The following is a 26650-nucleotide window of genomic DNA, read 5'->3' on the forward strand; positions in this document are numbered from 1 at the left end:
AGCTGCTGCACCTTGCTTGTTGCTTTGATAACCTTTCGCTGCACCCAATGCACCCAAGTGACACTGCACCCGTACCGGCCAGACGCAGGGAGCTGCATTATATTTTCATCAACACTCGCACACACACATACACACCCACACGCACACTAATGAAATCGTGAATTGACGCTTCGTGGCCAAAAACGATGTCGTGGTAATGGAAAGTGAAGCAACCGGCCGACGAAAGGCAACAAAAAAAAAACCCACCCCAACCGCAACACTGGGCACCACGGGGGTGTGTAAAAAGGTTCACGCGTTTTCCGTGAGAACCGTTGCAGGAAATTAATTCAACCTCACCAAATCTGCTCTTTTTTTTTTTGGTTGCTTTTTGTTACCGCACTTACGTAATGCACACTTCAACCACCCCCTCACACACGCTCACTTTACCGGGAGGGAGAAGACACTTTTGAAATCATGCACTCGTGTGCGACTATTTTTTTTAATGTTGCACTTACTTTTGCACTTAATTATTTCCGCAGGCCACCTACACACACATTTTGCACTAAAACTAACACTTCAATCAAATTTACTCGTTGCGGGAGACATTAGTACTGAATTTCTGAAATTAAAAACGTTATTAAGCGTAAGGTTTTCTGTGCCGAAATGGGAGACTTTCGAATAAAAAGCATTCTTTTTCAAAAATAAATTAAATTAAAACGAAATTTAAGAGCGTTTAAGATACTTCTTTGAGAAGATTTATGTTGACTGTAATAAGAAGTTGCTAGCGTTCCCATAGCGACCTCAGAATGCCATTAAAGACGCCTACTAATATGGTACCGAAAATAATATCCGCACTGTCGAGCGTGGTGTGCTGATGACATACAGTGTGATGGCTGAACTGTATGAATATTCATATCTAATATTAACGCATGAAAATATTATTAAATCTTTGAGCAGCACAGCATGCGGTCCCAACCATATCATGATTTTTGCAATAAGCATGCAGGGGTTTCCCGTTCAATCATTGTGTCAGACGGTAAACAAACGGATGGGAGAAACAGAACCAACTCCGGACATTATTCTTGTACGCCAAAAACGAATGTCATAGGAAGCTTTTAATGCATGGTTCACTTTTTTTTTTACATTTCGTGAGTAAGCAATGTAGAAAAAATCATTCATCAGCCACAACACGATGCAGCATGCTGCAGTATTTATGGTGATCTCATATATCTCACCAGCAGCAGAAGCAGCATAAACGATAAAGCAGCCCAGAAACGGGGAAAATAATACGGAACGGAAACGAAAAACGTCCTCCACTGGTCGGACACATTCAGTTCCACCGATGACGTAAGTGATGATACTGCCAAGTAAAGTGTTTTGGCGCTTGTCCGTTCTTTTGCACTCAAACCGTGACAATTGCATAAAATTTTTCATTGGACCTTTTTTTCCCCCCGTATTGTTTTTGCATGCCTTTCATTATGTTCCATTTCTCTCGTGATTGCGCACCATCCTTCGGATTCAGCACTATGTTTTTTTGCTCACTGCAAACAGCTGTCCGTTGGAGATTGGTCAGAGCAGGCTCATTTTTTCCCACTGTGGGCGAGAAATTTAACTGGCCCATCATGACAAAAGAATCTGAATCATACTCACAAAAAAACACACACAAATCTGAAGCACAATCAGACACCGTACAATCATAACACGGGCATACTTTATGCTATTTTTGGTGAACTTTTCAACTGGTTCTATTGTTTCTGTCTCAACTTTGCTATTGTTGAGCGAATGCTCGCCATCCACTCATTTTCACATTTTCACTTTCGGAATCGGTGCGGAAATCAGGCATTTTCTTTTCAGGCAACTATTGCAGTGGTAGAAATTGATTTTTCTTTCATAATCTTTTTTGATAGTTTTTGTTCTTACTTAGACACACGATACAAGCACTAGAATTGTTCTGTTCAGACACATTTGGTTTGAGCACTTGTTCTTCTTTACGTTTTCCTAAAGCAATCTGAGAATAACTAAATGAATTTATTTAATTATTACACAACAACTTTTATTTATTTGATAGAGACTTTGGGTCTTAATTTTTAAACTATGACTATCGCTCGTATGGTTCGTTTATTGTGAAAGCTATTGCGATAAAAACTTAATTCTGTTTGTACAGTCTACTGATGCGAAGAAAACGGATGAGTTTGTTCTGCTGCTGCTTGTCGAGTGATAAAATGGTTGCGATGTCTGTGTCTAGTTGGCAGGTTGCTCGGTGTGTCGTGTATCCATGGCAATCGGTAAGAGGCCGGGAATCCCGGGGAATCGGGATCATCCCATTGCGGCGCGGGGTTGGGATTGATGGAGCGGAGTTTGGTACTGAGGTCTAGGTTCTGCCAGGTGGTGTTCCAGTATTGGGCGACTATCGAATTCGAGCCGTTGAGTTCACCGTAATCGATTACATAAAACTCACATACCTAATTTCAGACGATCAAACATATGACTACTTTGGTTTTACTTTTAATAGCAGCCTACTTTGTGTGCGTTTTCCCAAGTCAACTGAAATAATCCTTCATGAACAAGCAGCTATTCATACAGGGGTTTCGAGGTTATAATGAACACCAACAGGGGCGGCGGTCTACACGCGGCAGGACCGTAATTCAAAGCACTTCCGGATCGTTCCTCCGTACATGGTATCAAGACGTTTAGTAGTAAGTAAACGACCTTCTAAGTCATGCCATACAATGGCCGGCGTGACCTAGTAGGTCCTTAAGCCGAGAAGAAATAGAAGAAAGAACAACATTCACCGAGGTATTGATTGGAGGCTTTCCAAGCATGTAGTAAGCAAGACGTTGGAAGATTTTAAACAAAAGAAATCGTTCATCGGAAGCGAAAATTGGTCGCAGAGGCAGCTGTTTTGTTTGCAAACTCTTTTCGCTCCAAAGGTTAAAATAAGGTCCAAAATGGCTACCTAGCAATGGGTTTTGCATCTTTCTTTTTTCATTTATTTAGAGAGGTTTTGAGTGTCTGCATTCGCCTCTTTTGGGCTCTGCATTGCCATGTATACTATGTAGACTTTGGATTCCAAAAACACCCGAGCAATTAAAACTTTCGCAGATTGGATCAATAATACATCTGAACGAATCAATCTCTCAGTAAACTTGTTCATTATATCCTCGAAAACCCTGTAAAGTACGCAGAAAGGTGATGAAAAAATATTATGCGAAAAAATACAATAAACTAAATTAATCAACAAAATTATACCTACACCGCAAAGCTAAAGAATCTAAAGATTAGTTCGTAACTTGTAAGATTTTGTAGACCATTTTTTCCCCTACTTCGTTCCAAGATACAGTTTTGCAGTGTTGAAAAAAAAGTTTTACATCACTTCGGACACCCGGCCGCCGATGCAAAGATGACGAAGGTAAGGTGTCGGCGTTGATGGCGGTAATCGAATATTTGTCCGAAAACATTACGCCAGGACCCAGAACGCCACTTGGTTTATTATCGCGTGCAGTTCCCCTTTTCTTTGTTTCGTGTGCTCTTGCTTCGCATCTCACGATGCTCGTTACAGAAGAAAGTGAGGAAGATTTGTGTTTCTATTTTGTTATCCAACCTTTCGTCACGAAGTAGCGAACTTCCAGCAGCGATACCGCTAATGCGTGGTGGCAGAGCCAGGCGAGAAGCGCCTTACTCCCCGCGGATTACGAGTTCCAGATGGTGGGGTTTTTTGGATAGGTTTTCCAGAACGGGGGGCGGGCGTTTGTTTGATGGTAAAAGTTTAATTTGATATACACACTGTTTTTGTTTGCTTGTGTTTGTTCATTTTTGCTTTTTTTTTTTGCAGTACCACAAAGAAAAACAATAAGGCACTGGGGAGGAAAGCAACATCTCAACCAAGGGATGACAATATAACAAGTGTACAAACGAGGGTGTGTGTGTGTGTAAGATGAGGATCAACTTTTCCTTTCTTGTTGAAATGGTTTCGGTGTTATTTGATTAGTATCAAATTGTGGCCGTCATCCCTTGTAAAACTAGACGCTCTGGACGGCATCCCGTGAACGGAATGCAATTTATGAAACAGTACCGATTTTTGGCTGCCTTTTTTTCGATAAACAAACTACACTCCTACCGTGCAGCAAGCATGAAGACTTGCCACTTTTCCGAGGGTTCACTTTACTGTGCGTCCAGTAGTAAAATAGGCATAAATTAACGACTGTCTGTGATAACGATCGGTTTGGGTCCGTAAACCGTAGTCAACAAATCCTACCCGAAGTTGATCGTAAAAGTTGTCACCTTTTTGGTTAAAATAAATGGCATTTGTCAACAGCAAACGAACGGTGAGTTGGCCAAAAGTGTCTGAAGCCTGAAAGCAATAACAAAAAACCGCCGTCCTAAGTTACAGCAGACAGAAAAAGCTGAATACCGACACCGAACCCTCGCTGGCTTCCACCCACCAATGCAGCGCGCCGAGAGCTTGTAAAAATACGAAAAATGCCATTCCACCTGGATGCTAATTGTGAAATAACATTTCCAAACACACGGTTCACAGTCAAGGTTACCGGGTTTGGCGTGAGCTTACACCACTTGGCTGCAAAGGAAGGAAGGAAGGCCCAGAGACGAAGTGAAAATTCTCCATTCCACAAAAAAACAGCAACACAAAAACATCAAAGGATCGGTTTTAGGACAGTATTTTCCGGCTCGTTTTACGTTCCCTCGACAAACCGGGCTCTTCAAGACTGTTTTTTTTTTTGCCTCCCGGTTTTTTTTTCTTGTTTTCACCAGTGTTCTCCAAAGAAAATTCGTTACCAACCCCACTTTAACCAGTGGTAATTCTGTGTAATACCATTTAGAGCACCGGCAAGGTTGGCCCTTTCTTTTTTGACGAGGCTTTCGGTGACTCCTTTGCAAAACGCCGCACCACAATTTTGCCATTTTGTTTTGCTGCAGCAAATGGACGTTCTAGAACGTGTCCAATATATTTATTCGGATATTCAAAATCGTTGGACTGTTTGGAAATGAAATTAACAAGAGTTGGCAAGTAGTTTTCAATGTAGTGTTGTAACTTGATGGCGGCTATTAAAATCCACTTCGTCGTAGTGATGGGTTGTCTGGAGCGCACCAGCAGCATCCGTCCGTCGCCGGATCTGTCTGGAACTGTCCGGAACCGTATAGAACCGTCAGGAACTGTGAGGAATCGATTGGAACTGTTCGAAACCGTCCAGGCCGGCTGGAATCGATGAAGAACCATTCTGAACCGTCTCTATGAGTGCCATGTGCTGTGTATGTGTTCCCTTGGTACCCATCAGCCCTTGCTCTTTTAGCAAGAAAACAACAATACTTGGGGATGAGCTTTTCGCTACCGTTGTAAAAATTTTCACCGCTTGACCGTACTGCTTTTGCGCATCTTTGCCAGCGACGTCCAAAGTGAGCAAACATTTAATATTCCACGAAAACTGTCTTCTAACCGGCACAAACAAAATCAATCGAGCGTAAAATTACATCGAAGCCTTTTCAAAAAGCCCCCCTCGCCAGACTTCCGTTTGAGCTTTTTTGTAAGAATATATCGGAGAAAAGGAGAAAAAAATACATATAAACGATCTGGTCGCCATTGCTTCATGAAGCGCAATGCCGGGACGCTTCCAAAAAAAAAAGCTTTAACACGATTGTTCGCACGGGTGTTACTCTTTCAAAATTACCACCCACGGTATCCGGCCTGCATGCGACCAAAATGGTTGTAAAACATAAGCCCAGCTTAAGCTGATGATGCTGTGCCTCCTATATACCAGCCAGCGATTGTTTACTTCGGGTGGAACTTTTCAATATAAGTATAAACACTTTCCCTTAAAAGGAAGCTTACAGCAGTACCCTTGCGGACCTTGCTCATTAACTGGAAAGGCTTTAATGCAGGACAAACCATTACCGATTTGCTCGGGCTGGAATACGTCATGCTACATACGCACCATTTCCGTCAGCGTTGAGCTTAGAAATTATTGTTTAAGTCAGAAGCAGCGGTACGAAGAGTGAAAGTTGATTTCCTTTTCCACACACCCAAACTCTGGACGTGCGCCAACCTAATACGATGGGGTGTTCTATCGCCAGTTAATGGTTTGTAAAGCAACTACTAGGATTTTCGGCACTCTGCTCCACCGTACGTTAGCCGTAATCGTTAACGTTAACCGAGGTTTTGCGCGGAGAGCAGAACGAAGAATCGCACCACACAGGCGAACGCTTTATCGAATGTCGTTAGCTGCTAATTGACGCATTACTTGTTGGTGGGTTCAATTTCCACCCCCCAAAACATGGGGTGGTTTTTCTGCCAACAACTTTACTCCATTAGCGTTGGAGGTGAAACTCGTTGGCTAACTTATAGTTTCACTGAGTTTTATTAAGTTGCCGGACCACTCGCCAGGTATGTTCTACAACATTCAGTTTGGCTTATTTGTTTGTCATTTTGTGTCTTGGCTATGGTGCTAACCACCATATTTAAGATCATTGTCGCGTCCACGGTCCACGACAGCGGATCGGAGTCGACAGCGGCGAAATCAGGGTGAAACCCATATAAACCGAAGGATACGCTCTCGGACTGGATCGTGTTCGGATAAAAAGATGATTTAGCCCTTTTTCATCACGCATCACACATCGATGCGTAATATTCTCCTACTAACAAAAAACTGTGATATCCGAAAAGCGAACTAGGAGAGACTTTGTTGCTGAACGCTACAATAATTACTGTAGAAAATTAAGGAACCACAGAAGAACAGCAAACCAAATTCGAACAGCATGTCCAATGTCTAGTGAGAAATTGAACTGTGCAGTAAATTCTGTTAGGCAATGAAAGCTTCAAGCGCCACAATAGCCTCGACAAATTCAGCTTTACAGAACGTCATATCCTGAATTCGGCTTTTTTTTTAACTAAGGTCTTATCAGACAACACATTGTACCCAAATTGCACGGAATCTTATTTGAATAGGTGCTATAACATTGATGAAGAATTCCGATATTTTGGGAAGCTTTTTCCTTGCATGGAGATTGCCAGTGGCGTAGATCTCTGTAGATTGGCATACTTTAACATGTTATAATGTTGCATTAGTGAATGCTGAGGACTTCAGCTCCTAACTCTATAAAGCAAAGAAAATATTGGTCACGAAATCATGGTATTATGGACATTATTTGAATCAATCCCTCATAAATTCACTTCATATGTCTTATACAGTGATCGCCAATAAAATAAGATCACCAACTATTGCCCAACAGATAGAAATAAGATTGTTAAGCCAGTTTTAAACGTAAACACTTCATATTTTTGTTGTTGTAAACTTCCGTTTAACATTTTGAAAATACATTCCTGCTATGAACTAGTCAACACATACCAGAAAATACATAAATAAGACTAGTCATCAATCTTAAAATTCATACAAAAAATTCTTTAAAGCTTTGGACATCCCTTCTTTACAATTTTCTTCTCTAGGATTGGTTAGGTGTGCTTATGATTTTTTTTCTTTGTGTCGAAAAATTTTCAAACATACTTGAGGTGTTTTTTATAGATAGATTAATTTCTGATGATCATCCTACCACGATTTGATGGAGTTATACCTAGTAGAAGTATCGATATAAACTTTTTAAAGGCAGACATAAAAGTACTCCCTAACAGCACTTCCATCTTCTCCGCTGAAGCAATAGCGATTCAACTAGCCGCCGACGAAGGACTACAGACCGACCGACCGAACGTCATCTTCACCAACAGTGCTAGTGTTCTGGCTGCCTTGGAGCAAGGCACCTCTAAGGACCCCCGCATTCAACTCCTTGACGACATCGCTTCCTCACCCGAAACCGTTTTATGTTGGATTCCGGGCCACTCCGGAATTCACGGTAAAGAAAAAGCCGATCAACTTGGTCGACACTGCCCTGATGAAACACACAACACCCTTTCACGTCAAGATGCCATTCGCTTCACCAACACCATCATCTCCCAATACTGGAACTCCACATGGCACAACGTAGACCTCAGCGACAAACTCCGTCCCATCAAGCACAACGCCGCTTCATGGGAAGATACCGAATCCAGCCACATCCAACGAGTCCTTTCCCGCCTTCGTATGGGTCATATCCGCCTTACATACTCCTACCTCCTAGAAAAATCTAGTCCTCCACTCTGCAGCTTCTGTGGTGTTGACATCACCGTCCTCCACATCCTCACCGATTGCCATGGATACACGACACACCGAGCCACCTGCCAACTAGACATCGATTATACGACAATTCTATCACTCGACAAATTTCATCAGAACCGCCTTATTTGATTTCTACGGATCAGTCATTTATTTAGAGAAATTTAAGCAATCATTTTAACGTATCCATTATCATATGCCATAATCGCAATAGTTTTCCATTATATTTAAGATACACCTGCAATAGTTTTGTATTAGATTATATCTTTTATTTATACAGTAGAGAGGCGGATGTGGTCTCTAAGACTCAAAGCCTCTATAAATAAACGATAAAAAAAGACATAAAAGTGGTCTAAAAATTATTGGCACTGTAAAGTTTTCTTTTCGTAATTTTAATTTGAACTATGCAACTATAAATGTCATAGAAAGGATTCAAACAGGTTTGAAATTGGCTGGAAAAACGGTGTAAACTTTCAAACAGAAAAATTGGGTTTGAAAAGGGTTTGAAGATATTATAAAAAAAGCAAGGTGATATTAGTCTTCTTCCGCTCAGTATACGCTTTATTCATTTTTTAACAAAACGAACCAAGTTTCCTTTTTACATTTTTTTCCCCACAAAAATGATTCCATTAGCATCTTTCTGCAGATCGCTGTTATTTTTTGTAATTGTATTCTAAGTCTTAAAATGTAAAAAATGCAAATAAAACATCAACAAATGCAAAGCATGTGCTGCCTGTATGAAAATAATGCAAATAACTCGGCCAAAGTATTATAAACGCACAAAAAACAAAACTGAAAACCAAAACAACACATAAACAAATTCCACCGGATAATGATCCAAAAGATAATGTTTAAAAAAGCTTCTTGTACGATGAAAAATCTCATTAGTCCAACGAATGGAAAACCACCGGACCGGACAATGGTTGCTCAAAATTTCCCGACCCCGGTTCCTGCTTTGGTCTACCATCCAGTCGCAGTTACAAATCCTGTTTTAAGTTTTTGCGATGATTTTTGTTTTCCCTTTTTGGCGGTGACTGTGTAGAGCAACGGCCACACTTGTATGGCACTCTTATGCCTTGCTGCTCGTTCTCGTCTCGTGTCTACAGTGCAAATAAGTTTCTGGAATTCTGACAAGAAATAATTTGCACGAACAGTATTTGACTCCGAGGGTAAATATAGTTTCCGTTCCGTTTTTTTTTTCCCTCCCCTTTTCTTGAACTACTTTTCTCCCGACACACACACACACTGCCGCGGCGCACCTTACCTACATTGGTGAAATCCTATCTTAGAAAAGGAACACTGAAAGCAAAGGTTTAGTGGGGCTGAACATTGTTTGACCGCTGACCGCAAACAGTGTCGGTGACCGTCTCGAACCGGAGAGGTCAGAAAATTACCTTCTTGCTGGGCAGTTTTTGTTTTGATTTTTCCTTTGCCAGGCATGGCGAGACGTCGCTGGGCAGTTGCGGTGTTTCATTTCCTTTGCTTTGTGTACCGACGATGCTGTTAGTTCGTTGTATTAACATTCTTTGGTTGGGTAATGAAAGGAGAGGCCATGAAAACTAAACCAATGGAACTAAGATTATCCAACATGCTTTACATCCCATCCTCTTCTCTGCTAGGCTTTATACAAACTCTTACTAGCTTGGCATCATTTACTTAGGTTTAGTGGAAACAAAATGCTAAATCTTTATATGCATCCCACGGGTTAATTCATATAGAACTCTTTTTAAACGACATCGAAAACAGCACAGCAGATTATACCGTTTAAATCTCCTGCCCACACAAACCCATGACCATGTTTTGCGACAAATCTTACAAATTATACTATTCAAACACGCTTCCGGCAATCTGGGGATGATGGTATTGGTGTCTACGTGTCAGATACGAAATTAAAAAAAAAGGGTGAAGCATCAAACATCACTTCCGTCACTACACAACCACAACACCTCAAGTTTACGCAGCTCGAATCCACCACGGAACGTACTCACCCACGACAAAACAAGTGGCAAATCGTTGCCACGCGACAAAACGTCAAACCAGGATGACATCATTTTTTGACGCAATATAGTCATCCGCAGGTAGGGTTGTTTACGATCGAAGCAACAAAAATACAACCCCCGGACGTTTGTCCAAACATTTCGACCACGTTGAGTGATCGATCTTGAGCGCACCGACTATAAAATATACTGGCGCCAAAGCTAGCGGCCAACTCTTGATGGTGACCAGTACGGTTTGCGGGTATTCCTTTTCGCCGTATTGTGCAACAGCATGCAACCCTACGCCCGTATGCTAAATGATGTTTCAATATTCATCCGCTTAAATCCATTCATAAGCGGAGAGAAGAAAGCATCGACCTGGTTGACGATGTTCTGGTACCGGGTTGGTACCAAGCCGCAGGATACAGCATACGGATCGTCCAACCTTCCAACCGAGTAGGTAGTTACCTACGGGGCCAGAGCGTTGCTATGAATGTGAAATCAGATGTGACCTACTTTGCTGCACATATCCACTCGAAACGGAATACATTTGAAACCGACACTCCGATGCGCGGGAGACGTTTGGGACGACATAGTTTTTCGATACAAATGGTTAGTCTTTGCAAATACCAGCATGAAGAGAGACTTATTACTTCTGCTAGTAGATAAAAATGCTTACTTTTTTTTTTTGTTTTAGCTAGAACTCTGACAATCATTATGAATTGTAGACACTGCACAGTGGGCAAACGCCCTGCGCACATCGAGATAAAAATGGGAATTCAGTTGAATTATATTTTTGATACCGTACATACAGCTTTCCCCACAATTTGCTCCCTAAGATTAGCTTCTTGTGATGTGCCCGTTCAGTGCTGAAGTTCTTATGATAATTTCTCCAGTATAAGACGAACAACGGCTAACGGTTGAAGGCATTAGTAGTCAAGCTCTAGTTTTTATTATACTTGATAACTCTAGGCGTTTCACTCTTGGGGCGGGCCCGATGCCGATCTTTACACGAAAGGACCGGGGTTCAAATCCCAACCGGACGATCGGTCGTCCCGTATTGAGGACTAACTACCCAACTACGAAGCATTGGCAAGACTAGTAAGCCATTCGATGACCGGCGAGACCTGGAAGGTCGTTAAGCCAAGAAGAAGAAGGCGGAAGGATAGGTCGCAGCGAATTCAACTTTTATTGGGCGTGCGCGAGCGAACTTTAGTGCAAACATAATTTTCTTTCATGTCCAAAATTAATCTTTCTTTCAATTATTTTTGCAATCTTGGTAAAACTATTGAGAATATGAAATAATTAAATCAATTAACGAGAAAAACTCAAAACCAGTTCTATAATTTCTTAGTTACTAGTGGTTTGATTTTACTAATAATACTGTACTTTTTTTTAAACCCTTTCACATGCTCTAACTCTGATAATATGTATATAACTCGACAGTGTTTTAATAAAAGTGGCCAATTTTATAGTTTTATGTTAGCAGAATTTGTTTAAAAAAATCCACTTGAATCTTAAAATTCATGCCAGAAATTTTTCAATTTTTTGACAAGAATTTGTCCATTGTGCGCTGTAACCGTATATTTAATGAAGAAAAGGGATTTTAAAGTTAACATTTTACCGCTCCGTTAATCTACTTTACAAAAACAGCTATCACATGTGGTGTTGATCATACGGCAAGCCGTCAAAAAATCAGTTACTAAATCTAAAAATACAACAAAAAACGTTTCATAGAGAATGGAAATGTATCCCACTTTCGTGACCAGAATTATTATCTAACGTTAATTATACCTAATTGTAGTTATCGAATTTCTGCAGTGCGAAAATTACTGACCAGCTATTAAGCCACAGAAACCCACCAACATCCAGCTCACGCTGGAACGCACTGAATTGCTCGCTCCTATTGGCAAGAGCGGGTAAAACGCTTACACAACGTTTACTCCTGTTTCCGCGCATACGCATATTGCTCGCTGCAGAAAATCTGGACCGGGACATCACCGCGAACGATGGCTTCATCGGTAGGTTTACATCATTTGTCACCGCAGTGGCGCTGTAGCAGCAGTATAATGGGCGGCCACGGGATACCATGCAACGCTGCGCGCCGTCTGGTGTCATAATAAATGATGGCCGTGCTGATTCGATCGCGTGACAGCTGGAGCCAATGTGGGAACGATACACACACGCACACGCCACTACGGCACTGTTGGCGCATCAAGAGATCGCACCACCGTTTCCGACAGACATTCTGACCCATAAGTCGCCTTCTACCGAGGTTTGTTTGGATACTACACGAAAGCTGCCGCTTGGACCGTCAAACCCCTTGCGCCTGTGAATGATGGAGATTTATTCCTCTCGATACCATTTTCGGCAAAAACGGGGCTTCGTTTTCCCTCACGCAACCATGTCGGGCACGGCAGGAACGAATCAAAGCTCCTTCAATCGGTTTGTTGCTCCGGGGAGCATAATTTTCATTGCAGTAATACCGCCACCCAGCTGCACTAAAGGCGCGGCAATTTGTGCTTCATTTGGTATTCGCCAAGTCCTCGAGCCTCGGTGGATCACCAATACCGTACTCGATTTGCATGCGATTTCGTACAGGGCTTGGTTTGGGCTTGATTCTTGTGCGCCTGTTATGGGATGTTTAGTGGTTTTTGGGGTACCTTCGATAGCTATGGTTGAGAGTGTTAATTCTGGAGCAACTGTTCAAGTTTCTTTTCGCTTCAATTTCATATCAAGAAAACGAGACACTATCGCGCTGCTCAAGGGCCGATTTGTTGTACTTGCCAAGTCCATAATGCTTAACGGCAAGTCTAAGAGCAAGTGGTGCGGCTCGTACGGTGGGATTTACATTGCGCCATTCTAACATGCCATGTGACCTAAATCGTGAAAACTGTAATCGTCGCTTATTGTCATCTAAATCTGTCATCGTCATAAACACACTGCGTCACTAGCAGTAGCGTGATGAGCAGAATGTAAGAGAGTAGGAACACATCATAATTTATTGTTGAGTCCAAATTTGTTAAAACAATTTCAATAGTCTGCAAGAGATATGAAGAGATATATGAAGAGGACCATTTTGACCGTTACTAAGATGACAAGAAGTAGCCAAAATAGATATAGAGGAAAGAATAAAAACGAGCGTAGGATGTCATGCGAAGCGTGGGCTTCGACATACGGGGCACGATTTTCACCCGATCTCTCCAATTCCTTGGCTTCGCGGATGCCATCGACATCATCGGACGGACAACTGCGGCGGTGTGCGAGGCTTACACCCGACTGAAACGCGTGGCCAATAGAATTGGATAGAACATCAATGCGGCGAAGACGAAATACCTGCTTGCCGGAGGCTCTGATCGTGATAGAGCCCGACTCGGAAGCAAAGTATCAGTTGACGGCGACGATCTTCAGGTGGTAGAGGAGTTCTGCTACCTTGGTACGATCGTAACTTCGGACAACAACGTAAGCAGCGAAATCCGAAGGCGCATTGTTCAGGGGAATCGTGCCTACTACGGACTCCATAAACTCCCGCGATCCAGAAGACTCCAACAACACACGAAATGCACCATTTACCGCACCTTGATAGTCTGGTAGTCCTCTACGGGTATGAGTCTTGGACTATGCTGACGGAGGACGCCAATGCACTCGCCATTTTCGAACGGCGGGTGCTAAGGACTATCTTTGGCGGTGTCTGCGGGCAGGGCGTGTGGAGAAGGAGAATAAACCACGAGCTAGCTGAGCTGTTTGGCGGTGCTGATATCCTGACAGTAGTCAAAGCTGGAAGGATACGTTGGCTGGGTCACGTGATGAGGATGCCAGACTCATGCCCCACCAAGAAGGTGCTCGTCAGCGACCCGTTCGGCACGAGGCGTAGAAGAGCACAGGGAGCACGTTGGCTGAATCAAGTGAAGTCTAACTTGTCGGCGATCGGATGCAGTCGTGTATGGAGGACTGCAGTCCTAGACCGAGTTTCCTGGAAACTGATTGAAGGCCTGGCCAACGCGACATGTTCAATCCTGAGCAAGCCAAGAAGAAGAATAAAAGGAGCATCATTGGAATTGAACAGAACTATAGCAATAAATGAGAATTGGATGTAAGTATGGCGGGTCGCGTAAACTTGCACTGAACACGGTCTAGCCTAGCTATCGCCATCACTCCGGCTGATGAGCAAATTTTGCCAAAATCCAAATGATCGGTGATCGTAAGTTTCGAATTTAGTCAAAAACCAAGATCCCTGATAGAAGATACACCGATTAATGTCGATGCCACATATTTTGAATCTCCAAAGAATCTCCAAAGAAAAAAATTATTGGTAACTTAACCAAGCGACACTTTTTGCGGAAATTTTGGAAAAGGACATTTTGAGCACAGGAAAGAAGAGTCTAAGATCGTCCCCATACATGGGACATCACCGGAAGGAAGAGGACTCACAATACTGCCCTGAGAAACGCCTGACGATCCAGCGAAGAGATCAGGATCCTGAATTAAAAATTGATACGGTCTGTAAAGAAGATAAGACCTTAACCAAGCCAGAACAGGACTTCCAAAGGCCGCATATGTCCAACTTGGCTAGTAGCAGGTCCATCGAAATTCTGTAGAATTCTGTTTTAAAGTTAGTATAGACAGTATCCACCTGACGGCCAACGTTTACGAACATAGACCAAACAAGAGATATTATACGTGCTGATGAGGAGAGATCTAACTAGGTACACGTTTCGTTTCTCGCAAGACATTTTTTATCGTTGAGTTCCCATGCCGGAAGTGATAGGTAAATAATTTGCCACAACTGTTTGCAGTTGTGCCGGCGGGTTATTTGATCGAATGAATGTGCAATTGTGAAACACAACACCCCAAACCATTGCTAAATAGTACTCTTCGGGACGCTACGTCCATGCACCAAGGCAGGACAGAGCTTCAAGAAGCCATTGTCAATTTCGTCCTGGTTCGTTTGCACATGCAACTGACTTCCTGGCCGGATCGGAACGGCGGAAGCGTCGTACTATTGCCGATGTATCCACCAATTCAAACCCACCACAAATCTAATTGAAAACGTAACCACTTCGGCTTGGCAAATCGCTCGACAAATGGTGTCCACAAACACCGAAACACCGAACACCCAAACCGGAGTTGTGGCCCGCACTGCATTTGCTGGCCCGCACCGGTCAACCTTCTATCTAGTATAGCGCCACAAGTGCTGCCAACGTGGCCAACAACGTGACGGAATTTCGCACAACGTTGCCGTGCAACTGACAGGCCGGGAGATACGATTTTGGGACGGAATCGTTTCATTTACGTTAACGAAACTGCGCCAGAGAACGATTTTGCCATTGGTCAAAAGATATATTACACTACAACTTCACCGCTTCGCTACGCTTGGTGAGGGATAGATGTTACCCGTGCGCTTGACGTTTGTGGGCAGAAATTTGATCGGTGCCCAACAATTACAACTTGACTTCGGGTGGGATGAGTCATTCGAACATGCCGGATGCTGGAAGCGGGCAACTGTGAATGACACCAAATTATGGTAAATCATTATGCTTTATGTCCCGTGAACTGTGTTTGTATGTGTGTGAGAGTACGCAAAATCCCTCAAACGACCATATCGAATAGCTGGTTTAATGAAAAGCGAATCCTAAACGCTTATAAAAACCACTCTATAGTGCATCAGTTCCCCCAAAAAATTATTTATCAAATCGAACTATTTTTCCTCAAAGAAATTGAGAAATTAATTTGCAAGCCCATCATCCCGTGCCAATGTTTGCGAAAGCCCAAATATCTACACCAAAATAGATTGGAGCGACTGGGCAAACCAAAACTGCATTCCACGCTCCGGTCGTCGGCCATCCCTTCGCGTACGGATACGCTCTATCACGCAACTAAATGGTGTGTGTGTGTGTGCGTGTGTTGGGGATATTTTTACACCCACCATACCACATATCGATCATCACAGCGGACACAACGGAAAATCGGGAAAACTCAATTACATGCTCCACAATCCCCTGATGGCTGCGTTAACGACTAGGGCCGCGATGCCCATAGAAATTGCTCCCCCAAACCCATGGCTGACCAGTGACAATTTACCGCACCGAACCATGGGGAGAGATCAGAGGAGATTAAATGATTCGCTTGCGACTCGCCTAGGCGAGAGAAAAAGGGACGAGAATGTGCGTGCCGTCCTTTCCGTACCAGGGTTGGTACATCGCTATCGACCAGAGAAGGGGAGGGGAAAAAAGTGTATATAAATTTATAACGGAGGACGACAACTTCTCTAGTCACAAATCAATTTAGTGCCAGCGCCAAACATAGCCGCGAGGTGCACATTTCCACGTAAAAGCCTCCCATCACGCATCCCTCCCACAAGATGGTTCCCGGCTCACGCTAAAAGCGTATGGAAGTTTTGTGCAGAAATAGCGCAAGATTGTGGTGATGTACGCTGGCAGTATGAAGGAAGACGAGACGCAACAAAAAATTGATTGCAATGAAACGGTAAAGAGATAGATGGAGAGCGAGCGCGATGTGTATCGAAAAAAAAACAACCACCGCAGCTAGATATTCTAGCTGCTCTTACGGTGGATCACGCCGGAACGGAACGAGCTCATAAATTTCAATTCGAGAAGCCAAATCCAAAAATAATCCAACATTCTTCTTTCGACAGCAGAAGTGTCCACATGGGTCAAAAAACTGTTCGGGTGACCGAGTTTTCCGAATGAGGGTAAAAGAAAATTAAAAGTAAAAGTACAAACCTCCCCCGAATAAAGCTGTCACTGGACATTTTGAGGGATTTTTTTTTCTTCTTGCTGTCAGTCTTTGTCATATCGATGGGACAGCAGCAGTATTTTTTTTTCAACCTCACAAAGTAGTAAGTGGATTTATCAATTCAACGCATGTCACCCCCGCCGAAGGCGATCGACCAATAAAGGGATGGCTGCCGCATAGATGAAAGGTTTTGCAGGCGTACTGGCCCAGGCACCGTGCGACCTAGCATGACCGAACCCGATCGATTTCGATTCAATTAAAAAGCAATAAAATTAAGCCTTCCAAAACCATCTTTGTGTCGTTAGCTGTAGGCTTTCGCGGCCCCGGGGCGGTAGTGGTGGGATTTTCTGTGTTTGCAATTTCGTCTGGACACTGGATCGGGTCCGGGATGGAACGATTCGTTTTGCTATGATACCTGGTACTGTTGGGTGGATAAAAATAAAATGTACGATTGAGCTGATAAAATAACCCTTAGCGGTAACGTAATTAATTTACGAAATTCTAAAGGAATGGTGGTGTAATTCTTCATCCAAACATTCGGTTCGGATTCTGCTGAACAAGGAGCGTGGAAATAAAATTTTAAAGATACATTCGATAGACACCTGAAGGGACCAGATCCATAAGATACAGAATCAGGCACAGGAAACAGAGGTGGACTGTACTATGACAGCTAACATGACGATGACGAAGTCTCCTCACCATCTGCTCGATTAGGCTTGCCGCTGTCATGCATCGACATCGATTTTTTATTTCAAGAAAGACTACCTGACCATGTTGCTATCGACATCGATTTAGGACAATAAAAAATTACCTACAATTTTCTGTCCATAAATCTCTTTTGCAGACTTGCGTCCCTTACTATAAATGTTGCCACTAAGCTAGATTTGTTCGAGGCCAAATCTTGACGCTATGACAGATCCTCCACTGTACGAACCGCATCGCTTCGAGTAACAGCTGTCAGGGAACGAACTCTCCTTTTTGCTGTTGAACATCGCTCTGCATGCTGTCATGTGAAGTACGGATTTGGACATCCGGGGAACGATTTTCACCCGATCTCTACAACTTCCTGGATGCCGTTTACATCATCGGACGGATCGAAACGCTAGACCGATAGGGTTTCAAAAAGGAAGACAGAGTACCTGCCTGAAAGGGGTACGTAATCATGTCAGATTACGACTCGGAAGCAGAGTATCAGAGTTGATATGATCGTAACTTCGAAAAACAACTCCACAAGACTGATACGTCCGGTAGTCCTCTATGCGTCCGGGAGTTCTGCGTTATGGTAATGGAGGGCTCCAACCCACTAGCGATTTTCCACCTGCAGAATATTCTAAAGACTATCCTTGGTGATATGTGCGACCAGTGCGGGTGTGGATAATTGCGGATTTAGCCCCTCGGAGACCCTAGAAGGAGTCGATGTTGGAGGAATCACATTCAATCTGCTGACCGCTGGAAGCAGATCCTTGTGTTAAGCTCGTCTCTCCATGTGGAGAAGAAGTGTGAACCACAAGCTTAGCTGAGTTGTTTAGCAGTACAGATGTCCTTACGGTAGGCAAAGTCTCAAAGTCTGGACTCATGCCCCATGCATGTCTAGTAAGGTGCTCGTCAGCACAGCAAGCTCGTTGGCTGGATCAAGTGCGGTTAAACCTGCCGGAGATCGGCTGCAACCATTTTGAGATGCGAACAGGCCATGTCATCACACCGTGCTCAACTCTGAGCTGGCCAAGAAAAAGAAGAGAAGTAAGTATTGTAGCAAAACCGCACAACACCTATATGAAAATGCTCGCGATGCATGCATATACACCGATAACCGGGGTAATCGATTGGCGACTGTCTCGTCAACCGATGACGAGATGATGATAAGACGGTGCAATTGGAATGCAAACTACGCTTTTACGACAAACACGCAGGTCACGCGTACCATTCGCTCGCGATAGACAAGAGGAACGTGTGGAAAGCTTGAGGCAGCCATTTACATTAGATTTAGCACAGCTATTGTTACACGGAACGGACATTCCTAGAGCAAGTGAGATTAAGTTTCAAAAAATGTTGTATGCATATATTATTTGTTTATTAATTCCATCAGTGCACTAAAGTATTGGGAAGCAACCATTTGTGCCGTGTGAATCAATCAATCATACTCAAATATCATGTTTGGTGTCCTCGAAGCTTAGCGAGAACACGAGGACACTGTTCTAAAACCGCATTGCGAAACCACCATAACTAGCTGCCAATTTCGCCGAGTGGTGGTAGTAGTAACATCCACTCAGCCACCACTCAGTATCGCATTATCTGTAATAAAGCACCCCCGTGTTGAACGGATGGGGTTCGTTCAACAATAACAAAAAAAACCGCTGAGTTCAATAGATACGCCACCGAATGCAAAACGTGACGAGTGATGGCCGCAAGCAACAACCAGCATCAAGGGTGTGTGAGAAAGGCTACGGAAATTGGCTACGAGGTTCGGAAAATACAATCATCACCAGTTTTACACCATTCTGATGACGAAGATCAGCAAAATTGATTGTGTTGAAAGTGTTTGGTGTTTTGAAGTAATTAAAACCTAATGGCCATGGTATGGCAACCGGTGAGCAGCTAACGTGCTGAACACCAAAGGATGCGGATGTGGTGCACCGTGTGGACCGCACATCATGTGGTCGTTCGTGATTTTGCTGCATTCGCGTGATTTTGCATAGAACTAGGATGGACGAATGGGCTTACACGGATGATGATAGCACCATGGACGTCCAAGTGTGGTAATAGTTTAGACGTACCACGTTGGTGAGTTCTTGCAGAGTTCCGACGGGGTAAAATCGAACTTTCAAGTTCGAAGTTTTAATACTTGAAACTTTAATGGTGAGTTACGTTGAAGACGACCCTCTGAGGTCATGCCGGCCATCGAATCGCTTACTAGACTTGCTGATATTCACTTAGCTGGATAGGCAGTCCTCACTACGGAAGAACGGTCCAGGTGCGACTGGAGTTCCGCCGTGTGAAGGTTCTTATAGCGCGGAAAAGTCTGAAGAAGTTAGAACAAAATAACAATCACTCTAGTCAGTTCAGCATCAGATTGGCGTTGATCATAAATAAGACAATATTTTACAAGACAAACTATCTTAATCAACAACGCAAAAGGGCTACTGGACACACAAAAGGGATGTTGGACACACACCGTCTACAGTCAAATTAAGTCATTCGGTCAACGCAACTTTTACAACGACACCGGCAATGACCTAGAGGTAAAGGCAGGGCTTTCAGGGATTGTTTCCGCCAGCTGAAGGAAAACAATTTTCTTTTCAAAATGTTACAATTACCGACACCGTTCGGCAGCGTGCGTTACCGCTGGACGTAAGCAAAATTACTCTGGTGGCATTGAACATCTCGGCCCCAGGAATTATGCGTACATGGGGGGTATACAACAAAGAGAAAGAGAGAGAGAGAGAGAAAAGTCGCAAAGTAATGGCCTTGCTTACATTCGCATTTACCACTCGTCGTACAAGCATCGCACCTTTTACTTAGTTGATTTCACTTTCATTCCAAGCTGCCGTTTATTTTGCTGCCCTGGGTGTCTAGGTTTCAAGGTTGCATTACAGACATATGTTTTGTACAGAACAAAAAGATGTTAAAAATATATTTTCATATTTATAATAAAAAGCGTTTAATTTAACAACCATATTATCACTTTCTTCTTGGCATAACCGTCAATAAAATGACAAATTATTTTTATTTTATTTTATTTATATAATTTGATGCTACATCCCGCGGTGTATTTAATCACTTATGATAGTCGAGCCATTTTACAGGGTTTCGATCCATATGGATGGAGTTTTAGAATAACTCAGTGGAATTGTTGCAAACGGATAGCAGAATATTGGAACTTATTTGTGGAACTTTGCAATCTTATCGTGGAATCTTCCATTCCATTAGGTGAAAGTTATGTGCATCTCAACTGTAGTACAACTTTACAATGAAGAATTCTTGTCGAGCGTCGAACAAAAAACAATTCATCCAACAGTTTGTTCACTGCAACGCAAAAATTAGTAGGAAAAGTTTTTTTTTTAAATATTGCTTCTTTGAACCAAAGCTTCTACAGGCTCGTTGCAAGAAGTGCGTTGAAGTCAAATTGCAATAAATGATTGCAAAGTTCCACAAACAATTTTAAACATTTCCCTAAGTGACATTGCTTGGCTAATAAAATATCACAATCTTTGAAACAATGTTGGTGATATTAAGGCAAGTTATAGCATTGCCACTTTACAAATTCATATCCACAAAATCCGAAATATTCGACAGCGGTTTATATCATTCAGCTATCTAAGTTATGATACTACTTTTCTTACGATCGCGTCTTTCCTGATCGATAAAGCATGTGCATATTGTTTGCAATATTTAAGGTTATTTTAGCTAATATCACTCACTTGCATAAATAAATCACTTCAAATATGACCAGCAAATTTGGTTTCTTGCTTTTCTTAACGATTCACACAGATGATAGGCGAACCGATTGCGTACGAAGCGTTAATTGATTCTACAGACTTGTCCACAAAATCGGTCGAAAAACACTTCATTTTCTTCCACGAAAGCAATCTTACCTCACAGCAAATGGAATAAATTAAGTTACAAACTCACACTAAAAAGTTGATTTATCAATCATATGTTTCCCTTCACGAGGGTGTACGAATCAACTGAGACACTCGTGTGTTTCTTTAACAAACAAGTTTTCAGTTTGCCAAACACATTTTTCTAAATTTTCAAATGATTGTAACAAATCAACACTTGAGAAAATCGAAACAATTGATGTAATTCCTTCTATTTTTCAACACGATTGCTTACGGAGGCAGACACCAACCAACGAAAGGTTATTATTTTCTTAATCGGGGCCACTCTGGCAACTGGATACTTTACGACTTATGCTCTACAACAGCCAGGTAAACTGCACATACAAATGTTGCAAAAAATATATATATATATCGCCTCACTGAACTGCACACTGTTTACACACCAACACTCGGCCAATTTTTGGCCCTCACATTGCAGCCAGACAAACAGTGCGCGCCCGTGTCACAACGCCAAGATCTGGTCTGGCAATCACTTACAAACATAAACCAAAAAATATTATTCTACTCTCCCCCAACGCGGGCACAAACACACACACACACACACTTGACTCCCACCGGGGGGTCGGGAGTTATACCACTGGTTTGGGGTGGTGGGAGTTATAAAGACCCCAACCACACAACGCACACCTTCGTCAAAACCACACACTCACTGCCTTCACAACGCATCGCACCGATACACACCGCACCTTCTTTCACGTTCACCACCAACCGAGAACCGTGGTCCAATATCGCGGTTAGGAGACACTGGGGAGGATCGCCAAAAACATCAACCGAAAAACCCTGCTCACCTTTACCGGAACGTTAAACTGTGTCTTTTTTGGAGCCGGTTTTGCACGAGATTTGCAAGATAATCGGAATTTTCGGAGACCCCTGTTCTGCTCCAACATACACCACGGAGGGAGCTGTTGCGCCGTTGTTATGTTGTGAAGCAATAGGAGGGGTACACGACGCACAACCTTTCGCTGACACGAACTCAGAAATACTCACCAGACACAGACTAACTCGCGCACTAGTATGGTAACATGGTAGGCGGCAGCATCAATTCCAGGCTTCGACGGTTTGCTCTGCTCTCAAAGCAAAAACGAACGCAGAGAAGCAAAGAGAGTGCGTGAGAGTTTTGTGCTGGTTGCTTTTGTTTGCGATTGGTAAAGAAATGGTCGCCTAGTGTGCGAGTCCGTGAAGGGGAGTATGTTTACCACAGGGGTGTCAAACATGGTGCAAACGGATGCATCCAATTTCATACGTATCAACAGATGGGAATTGTTCAAACAACGATGTTTATTGTAATATTTACTTAAGATAAATAAGATAAAACTCTATCGCGCAGGGGTAACTATTCTTACAACTTAAAAATGTTTAAAAACTCCACAAAACTTACCTTTTTATACGAATTGTACACATCTAATTCCAAATGTTACTGAATGCTCTCTCTCACGTTAATTTTTCTTTCTCTTTTATTGGCTTAAAAATCTCGATTTTCTCAGAACTACTTACCCTCTCTAAATCTCTCCCTCTCTCTATCTCTCTACATTATATTACTTTCCCATTTTCTTCATGCTGGATGACTGCTGAGGGTGGAATGTTGTTTATGTTTTTGCTCTCGCACATCATCGCATAACATTCCCACTCACACTTCACGGGCGATAACGCGAGCATTGCAGCTAGGATAGGGCGAGCAGCGGCTTACGGCTGTAGCAAAAAAAAAAACTGTTGCTTTCGCCCTTCGTAGTCCGTGGCAGGATGGTGAGAATCTAAACTTAAACTAATCGACCACGATGATTTGCGTGGTAATAGAAAAGCTTTCAGATTGTGCAGGGGCTGTGTGTTTTTGCGTGTATCGAGAAGAGATGAAACAAAGCAACACAACTTATACTAGCTCCTATCACATGACCGTTCCACTGATATGGTAGAATAGGCAAAGCATTCTTTGCCCGTTTAATTTACATACGTTAATTGTTTACTTTTCAATTAACAAGTCTCAACCGGTAGTTCAATCACTCGAGAGAAAGAGAGGGAAAAACACATTCAACATCGTTATCGTAGCAAAGCAACAGTTGGGAGAGGAGATGTTTTGTGTTTTGCAACTGTTGAACTCGATAGAACGTTAAAAAGTATAAAGTGACGATAATGTGTTTCATATTAAGAGATCAACACGACCATACCTTAAAGTTTGGTTTAAAAATATTCTCATAATATACTGTATCCATCGACCTCCTCTTCAAGTTCCTTACTAGGAACGGTCAATTCAAATTTTGTACCAAAGTAAGTACAGGAAAGGGGTATCGCGCGTTGCTGCCATGTTGACAGCTCGTTCAAAGTATATTCAAAGTGAATGTATATGAGATGGACCCTTGAAAAATATTGAAAAATTCCCCTTTTTGTTCTCGTTATCAAAAATCTGTGCTGAATTCTGGAATTATTTCAACCAAAATTACCACGTCTGAAAGCACGCACCTAGCCACACCCACCCTGTACACAATTTGGATCTGAATTTGTCTTCACTTTGGCACACTTTGAAAATAATTTCTTCGTTGCTTTCCTGTTCATAAAGATGTTTTCAATTAAAATTTACAAAAACCCGAATAATCTACCACCCTACCTTTTTAGCTACTAAAAGTAAACCTCTTTTGAATGCAACCCCGTATGAAAATAAAACCTCTTTTGAACCGAACCCCGTACCAAGTCGACGAGCCCTGCTGTTTTACACAAACAACAAGAAAAGGAGGATGAAAACGTCATCTCAATAAAACAGTATGGTGGTGATGTGACTTAAGAAATAATGTGAGAAAGTGTGCATAATTCCAAACAGAAACGATTTTAACGATTCATTGTAAATCATATTGACAAACTATATTAAGTTTAGTGCTAAGTCTATCGTCCCTCGTCCGATTAACCCGTCCTGTGCGGGGAAGAGCCGTTCGTTGTGCGTTTTGTGCTTCTACGCACAAACAACGTACGCACACATTCGCAACAGTTCGTCCGTGTGCCAGCAAGCTTTTCTGTTTTGCACATTTTCATAGCCAGTAAAATCGGAGCTTGGAAGCAAAAGAAAATTGTACCGTCTTTGGATCGTATTGTTCGTGATTATTAGTTTTGCGTCGTGTTCATCTACTTTAACGTATTTTGCGCTGTTGTAACGCATCGACGTACCGGTGACCCCCGCGCACAGAGTATTTGTGTCGCTTGCTGTACTACATATATGCATTGTTTGGAAATAGTTCTCCGAGGACGCTAGTGTTTCATCCAAAACAAACAAACAAAAAAACATTAAGTGCTTACAATGGCCGACAAGTGGGTGGGAAAGTCGGTGTCGATACACTGCCGGAATGACATTGGTGTTTTTCAAGGCATAATTAAACGAGTCACGCCGTCCGTTGTTGTTATCACGAAAGCGGTCCGGAATGGGATACCGCTGAAGAAGAGCAACGTAGAGGTTACGCTGTCTGCGGCGGATATAGCCAAGCTGGACCTAATCTCCTGCAGCAACGTGCCAAGCATTCCCTCTAAACCGGTCGCCACGGTAGTGGCCAACTCGGGCATGGTAACCTCCCTGGATGATCAGTACGATGGGTTGAAGCTGATGAACAATGGTAAACAGCATCAGCCGCAACAGTTCCACAACTGTACCGGCAGTGCATTCAAGCTGGCCAGCAAATCACCGGCTCAAAACAAGTATAGTAACAATCTGAACAGCTGCCAGCAGCAGAGTTCCAGTATCGGTTGCACCAAGAGCTCGAGCAATCCGATCGACATCAATGGCCCCGCACAAAAATCGAACCACATGGGTGCATCATCTGTTCTGTCCACGGGATTTGTTGGTTCGTTCGGTAATGGGCGCCCGGTAGCAACGAGCCTACCTCACGCCGATGGAAGCGCCAAGAAGGCGGCCAATGGTAACGGTGGCAAGATGTCCCGCAGCCGAAGAAATATAGCTAAGGACAGCACATTCGGATCGCCCGACGATGATCCGCTAATGATGGATGTGGAGTTTGATTTCGAAAAGAATCTGGCACTGTTCGACAAGCAAGCGATCTGGAACGAGATCGATGCTAACCAGACGAAAGCATCCGAGGGTGATCGTAAGCAGCGCAATGCAACGAACTCGGCAGTGAAAACCAAGTACCGGCATGATGAAAATGTACTCGTCTCAAACCCGACACAGTACCGGCAGATTGAGATGAAACGTGCGGACGGTGCGGGTGAATGTCAGGAGTATGTAACGGATGAAGGTCTGGTAATACCGTCCGTACCGGCCACACTGCGCCATACGGTGGAGGAGTACGCGATCAATATGGGGTTGTCACGTGAGCGACAAAATGATTTTCTTGCCCGTGGTGCCACCGAACTGGCACTGCAGCTGCTGGGCGGTTCGAGGCGTCTAACGCCCAACAATCAGCACCAGTGGCCAAAGATTGTGATCGTTTGCGAAGGAACATTGGATGAGGTCGGCATCTCAACGGCCAGACAGCTTGCCAGCCACGGTCTCGAGACGGTCGTCTACTTGTCATCGTTAACGGAAGCAACGCAGAACAGTTCCGAGGTGCCACTGTATATGGCGACGGGCAACAAAATTTCAGTTGATGTTAATAGTACGTACCGGGTATCGGGTATCCTTATGAAGACTTATAAATGTTCTTTTTTTCTTTCTCTACAGCTCTACCGCCGTGCGATCTCGTCATTGCTTCGGTTCAAAATTCGAAACTTACCGACCAGTTGCGAAAATGGATTAGCTACACCCGGGCGCCGGTACTAGCGATCGATCCGCCCGGTGACGGACTCGATGGTGTTGCGATCAAATGTTCGATACTACCTATTTTACCGCTAGATGGAATCGACCAGAATGATGCCTGTGGACGGTTGTACCTGTGCAACCTTGGCATACCGAACCAAATCTTCCGCAGTGCTGGCATCAAGTACAAAAGCCCATTCGATAAGTTCGTCATACCGATCCACCGAAGAAAGGACGAATAATTTTGACAAAATCGTGTGTGTGTGTGTGTGTGAGAGAGAGAGAGAGAGAGAGAGAGAGAGAGAGAGAGAGAGAGAGACTATGACGACAATTTTTATTACTTTCCACTCAGTTTATTAAAATCCTACCAGATACATACCTACCAAAATAGTTTCCATCGGCAAGCAGAATAGTAATCCTTACAAAACAACCAAA

The 26650-nt window shown here is 43.1% G+C and overlaps 2 protein-coding genes across 3 annotated transcripts in view; one reads left to right on the forward strand and one right to left on the reverse strand.

Annotated features, from left to right (window-relative positions):
* The window catches only part of LOC126557475 (dihydropyrimidinase), a 445624-nt gene that overhangs the window by 152866 nt on the left and 266108 nt on the right, over positions 1-26650 (reverse strand). The gene's annotated exons all lie outside the window — the stretch shown is intronic.
* On the forward strand, positions 24762-26462 carry LOC126557668 (enhancer of mRNA-decapping protein 3). Its single transcript, XM_050213522.1, has 2 exons — positions 24762-26075; positions 26141-26462. Exons 1-2 carry the CDS (start codon positions 24767-24769, stop codon positions 26455-26457), a joined length of 1626 nt encoding a protein of 541 aa, XP_050069479.1. The 5' UTR covers positions 24762-24766; the 3' UTR covers positions 26458-26462.

The sequence above is a fragment of the Anopheles maculipalpis genome, chromosome 2RL (genome assembly GCF_943734695.1).
Source record: "Anopheles maculipalpis chromosome 2RL, idAnoMacuDA_375_x, whole genome shotgun sequence".
In the NCBI taxonomy this organism is placed as follows: Eukaryota; Metazoa; Arthropoda; class Insecta; order Diptera; family Culicidae; genus Anopheles; species Anopheles maculipalpis.